The sequence below is a fragment of the Syzygium oleosum genome, unplaced genomic scaffold (genome assembly GCF_021117445.2).
Source record: "Syzygium oleosum isolate NSW1041296 unplaced genomic scaffold, Sole_v2.1 Sole_v2.38, whole genome shotgun sequence".
Classification (NCBI taxonomy): Eukaryota; Viridiplantae; Streptophyta; class Magnoliopsida; order Myrtales; family Myrtaceae; genus Syzygium; species Syzygium oleosum.
In genome coordinates, this window is record NW_026607522.1 from 303,956 (window position 1) to 310,050 (window position 6,095).

General features: G+C 39.2%; 1 protein-coding gene across 1 annotated transcript; it reads left to right on the forward strand.

Annotated features, from left to right (window-relative positions):
* Window positions 1-1,105: 1,105 nt before the first annotated feature.
* Window positions 1,106-1,918, forward strand: LOC130135832 (putative disease resistance protein RGA4). Its single transcript, XM_056305628.1, has one exon. It carries the CDS (start codon window positions 1,106-1,108, stop codon window positions 1,916-1,918), a length of 813 nt encoding a protein of 270 aa, XP_056161603.1.
* Window positions 1,919-6,095: the final 4,177 nt, after the last annotated feature.

Here is a 6,095-nt window from a genome sequence, read left to right on the forward strand (position 1 = left end):
ATCTTATCAATCTTCCATCCTCTTCCCTTTGGAGTACTTGGGTTCACAACACCAAATGCAGAGGCACCCCAATTATGCAGCTCGACATCAAGGGCAGTATGGCTTAGAGCTGGAGATGTCTCCTCAAACTGCGACCCGTTCTAACATCGATTATACCGAGCCCAAAACACTGTTGCCAAGATATATATGATGAACTCAGACATGTGAGACCAACCGTGAAGTGGTATGACCTAATTTGGACTAGCGGCATTAGCAAACACAATTTTATTGGTTGGCTAGTTTGCAGAGATAGACTACCTACGGCAAGAATCGTCGCATAATGGATACCTTCAGTTGATATTCAGTGTAATTTCTGTAGGGCTGGTATTGAAGACAAAACACATTTATTCTTCGAGTGTGAATGGACAAACAACATATGGCGTTGTATCCTAGCACAACATGGGATCAGACGCCTTTTAGAAGGATGGAATGAAGAACTTCAATGGATGATTAGGGCAACAAAAGGCAAAGACTTGGCAGCAAGACTCCTCAAGTTGTCCTTTCTAGCTACCATATATTGCATTTGGATGGAGCGCAACAGCAGACGGTTTCAAAACAAGTCAACTGACTTTCATATTCTTTTGGCTAAGGTTCATAAAAATGTCAGAGGTAGAGCTTCGCTCTACCAAAAAATTAAACCTTCCCAAACAGATGTTGTATTAGCTACTATATGGAGACTTCCTACCTCCATCTTTTTGAATTATTAGCACTTTTTGTAATGTTGGGAGATGCCCCTAAGCTGCTGTACTTCATCTGGTTTATAATACTTACATTCACACAAAAAAAAAAAAAAGCCTTCGAAAAAAGAAGTGTTCTTGCGGGCATCGGATACGACCTCGGTGGGTCCCAGTATGGATTATTGATTTAGGCTTGCATGGATGATCAGAATTCCAATCTTCAATAGCTCCAGTCGGTCATTGACGTTGATAATTAGATTCATCGGGCTTTGGATTTGCTAGCCTCAGGTGAGCATCAATGTTTACTTGTTATCCATGTTGTGAGAAGTCTCTAGCTTTGGACCGACTAGACTAATATCTTTTGATCCACAGTGAGACAGAGAACAAAAATGGCAAAAGCTGTTTTCGGTATAGCTGGAAAGATTATTGCTAATCTGGTTCCTGAAGCAGTAGAAAAGGTTGGAAAGTTATGTGGCATCAAGCATGAACACGAGGCACTCAGGGACACGATCTCCACTCTTTTGGCTATGTTGACGCTACGGAAGAGCAATACCACCGGATGCAAGTTCGGGTTGATCAACTCGATAGAAGCTTTCTCCGATGCACATGATGTGCTTGAAGAATTTAATATAGAAGCTATGCGACGAGAACTGAGGGGCCATAGTAAAATGATGAAGGAGGTAAGGACATTTTTCTCAAGTTCAAACCAGCTTGGTTTTAAAATGAAGATGAGTTGCAAACTAAGAGCAGTGAGGGAGAGAATAGATGCCATTAAGGCTGATAAGGGGTTCCACTTTGACGAGTACCCCAAGGGAGAGCCGAGGAAAAGAGAAGAGACGCATTCGTTTATACGTGAGGGAGAAATTAGAGGGAGAGATGAAGATAAGAAGGCGGTCATGGAATTTTTACTGGATTCAGATGTGCAAGAGAACGTTTCCATTCTTCCAATAGTTGGTTTTGGGGGGATTGGAAAAACAGCTCTTGCTCAATGTGTGTATACTGATGAGATGGTTAGTAAACAGTTTAACTTGAAAATGTGGGTTAGTGTCTCTGATGACTTTGACATGAAAAAAATAGTGAAAAATATGATAGCTTGTGCAAAGAAAAAAGAACCAACTGAGGTTGCGATGGAACAGTTGCAAAGTGTGCTAAAGGAAGAGATTGATGGAAAGAGATACCTATTAGTTTTAGATGATTTGTGAAATAAAAATCGGGAAACATGGCTGCTCTTGAAAACTTTATTGTCGAGAGGTGCTAGAGGAAGCAAGATCCTTATAACTACATGCCTTCGTTTGGTTGCGGAGATCACCGGCACTACACCGCCTCATTTTCTCAAGGGCTTATCTGAAAGTGCGTCTCTTGATTTATTAATGCAAATGGCTTATCAAAAAATTGAGGAGATACAAGATCTTGACATGCTAGCTATTGGTAAAGAGATAGTTAGAAAGTGCTCTGGGATTCCATTGGTTATTCGAACTGTTGGGGGTTTACTCTTCTTTAAGAAAACTAAACTCGAATGGTTACTATTCTAACAATATGAGCTCCCAGATGTGTCTCAAAGGGAAGAAAACATAATGTGTGTTCTTCAGCTAAGTTATGATCATCTTCCTTCACATTTGAAACATTGTTTTGCATTTTGTTCATTGTTTCCAAAAGATTATGAGATCAAGAAGCAGACTTTGGTCAATCTGTGGATGGCAGAAGGATTTTTTGAGCCATCAAAGAGAAGTTAGGATCTAGAAGACATTTTTCATGGATATTTCATAGATCTACTTTGGAGTAACTTCTTCCAAGATTTACAAACAGATTCATTCACGAACAAGGATACTTGCAAGATGCCTTCTTTGATGCATGATCTAGCCTGCTCAGTTGCAAGGTCCGAGTGTTGGGTGGCTTGTTATGAACCTAAATTTATAAATAAAAGAATTCATCATATATCTCATGGTTTAATTTCCAATTTGATAGGTGACCCTCGAATCTCACACTTGAAAGCAAGTTCACTGAGAACGTTTCTTTCCGTGCCTACATCTCACGAAATGGAACAAAGAGATCCAACAACTGAAGTAGATCTACGCTAGCTCATTCAAAGTTTCAAGAGGCTGCGCATCTTGGATCTGCATGCCCTAATTGTCAAGAAGGTGCCAAGGTCCATTGGTAGGTTGAAGCATGTCGCGACCTAAATTTCTCAGGCTAATGGATTATTAAGTCTCAACTTAACTCGGGCCCTCCCAAGCCCTACCAATTCACAACTTAGGGTTTAAGTTTTTAACATGCAAAAGTTTTCATGCTTGGAGTCGCTACTAATCTATTTGTGGTAGGTCGATTAGAAACCTAAATAAAACATAGGGAGATATGTTTTATTCCTACGAACCAGAGATTCTAAGCTCGGGGACTTGGTTACGCTAGATCTAGTCTAACGCCCTTCGGCACCTTTTCTTTTCAAAATATTTATGCAGGCAGTCTGAATCCATTTTATTACCTAATTACTAACATGTGAAGTGTTCATGCAGGTGCGCAAACCACCAATTTAACACCCAAGAAAGCAATAAATAAATTGCAAGATTAGGAGAATGACGTACCTTAGAGCAATGCAAGCATCTGCATTGTTAATAGAAAATCACACAAACAATACTAATATGATTTCTAATTAACAAAACAAGGCACTCAAGATGTTCTTTAGGGTTTGAGCTTTATTAAAATGCAAACTAACCTATATGCAATGACATGCAAAAAATGACATGCGATTAATGCAACCTAACATGCGAACTATATGTCATGCGATGACGTGACCTAATTCTAATGACAGACAAATGATTTATTTTTGGTATTTTTCCAATGAAATTCGAAATAAAAAAAATGTCTAAATTAACATGCAATCTATCTTAATCTGTCCTAAAGTGACTTATTTTTTTTTGGGATTTTCATGGAAATTCGGAATCTAAAAATAACCTAAAAATCTATTAGGATTAGAATAACACCTAATTTAAACTACGAAATAAATTATCTCAAGTCCTAATTTAAATTAAATAATTATCCTATCTTCTAGATACATTTAGGGTTCCCTAAACACACAAAACTTCTAATTTAAATCCTAACTAACATATTTTTGGATTTTCTTTATTTAAAAAAAACAATCAAACAAAAATAACAACCGCATTCAAACAATCCATGCAATCAGCAAGATTCTTCTTATCAAATTTGAATTAGGAAAAGAAATCAAATTAACAGTTATATCTATAATGTTATAGATATCAATGGAAAACTGATTATTCGAATTTGGAAAGCGAATAAAATCTATGATCGTATCCAAGTAATTATGGATAAGATAACTATTTTCCGTATCGCCACGTATTGTACCTTAGGGATAAGGTCGGATAGTCGTCCAAATACATTGCCAAATTAGAAAAAATTTCTAATTTAGGGTATCTTAGAATATTGCGGATATCGCAAATATTATCCTAAGATATCTAATCAATCACGCAATATTCACGGAATATTCAAACTAAGAATTTAAATATTTTGAAAATATACCGGATAGAGATTTTTACCTAATTTGCGGATTAGTTTCCAAATTTGAATCATTGGCGGATCAGGATCGCGGAATGGCCAATGGCGAGTGACCGACGGCGGCTCAAGGTGGTGTTCTGGTCAACCGGGGGCGCAGTGGAGGACTTGCAGCAACTATTGGACACTCGTGCTCGAAGAGGATTCACGACAATGATTGTCGATCTTGGACCACGATGAACGCTTTTGCCCTCGCGTTCTCCTCGTTTGTGAATGATCCAAAGTGCACCCCTTTAGAACCTTCTCGCCACTTCACTCACGAATCACACCTGCACACAACGGAAATTTCTTTCGTTTTTCTATTTTAGTAACAACCGTCCAACGAACACGACACCCAAAGATCTCCGGCACAACTTCGTGCTATTGGGATTGTCCCAGCGATTGGTTCGGTGAAGCTCGGCTTCGCCACTAGCAGCAGTGGGGAAGAGGCTGATGTTGATCTTTTGCCAAGGAAGAGCTTGCGGTAGTGAGGTTCTCGACGGCAGCAACTCGTCGTTGGTGTAGCAGGAGTGTCGGGCATGAGATGCTTCGTGACCTGGCTGCTTCGTTCTCAGCCAGGGGTGCAGTGACCGTGAAGGTTGTTGGCGACGGTGAAAAGGCACGCCGGTGTGGAGGGTCTGCTTGGTCGTGAGGCTCAGCTAAGGGAGGGGCCAAGACTCCTCTTCTCTATTTCGATCCCTCCTCTCAATCTCTGCATCATATTTTTTGTCGTGCTTTCCCTGAACGTGGCACTGTCTCTCTAAATCGTGAAGCCCCTCACGATATCTTCTTCTCCATGTGCCAAACTCTCTACTGTGGCCGTGTATGTAGGGTTTTTTTTTGCTTGCAATTATTTCCTATTTTGATTCAAAGAAAATATTGCAATATCTCTGTGATAATATCAATTCATTCAATTTGAATCTTGATAATGTCAAGATTAACAAATCAATATTTTCCAACTCGACATTTTCCGATGAAAATTTTAGCTTTTATAATGTTCATGGGCTTGGCCAAGAATTTTCTTGAACTCATGCTTAGTCCAATTTTATTAAGTTCAGAGCTGTTCACTTGAGTCCATCCGCCGCCAGTCCAATGCAAATGCAGTTATATAGACTTAAATACTAATTCAAATGCTCCTAATCTATATGCGATTTAATTAATTTTTTGTCTAGGGACTAGGATCGATTCCTAATTTTTTATGCAATGAACGACTAACTGAGTCTCCAAAATTTAGGTGTCAACAAAGCATCTCACGTATCTCAATCTCTCTCACAATGATGCACTCAAAAGGCTTCCTAACTCCATTACGAGATTGCAAAATTTCCAAACACTTAATCTCCAAGGTTGTTCTACCCTTGAAGAATTGCCAAGGGGGATAAGGAAGTCGGTCAGCCTTCGAAATCTAAACATAGATTATTGTTACAGTCTTAGTTATGTGCCACATGGACTAGGGAAATTGAGTTCTCTGCATAGACTAACACGCTTAATTTTGCCCAAAGGTGAAGCTCTTGCTAAGAATTATTGTCGACTTAAGGAGCTAAATGGCTTAAAAGTATCCGTGGAAGCCTTAGCATTGAAAATTTGGGACACTCAAGACATGCATTAGTAGAATCCAGGGCGGCAAACTTGATAGAAAAGCATTCTCTGGAATCTTTGATACTTAAATGGGGCTATCTCATCCTTACCAAAAAAAAAAAAAAATGGGGCTATCTCGATACTGATGATGCAGTAATTGGCAATACAGATGAAGATATATTAGATGTACTGAGGCCGTACTCAAGTCTGTAGAAGTTGACAATCGACAGATATGAAGGTAAGAGCTTTCCAAAGTGGATG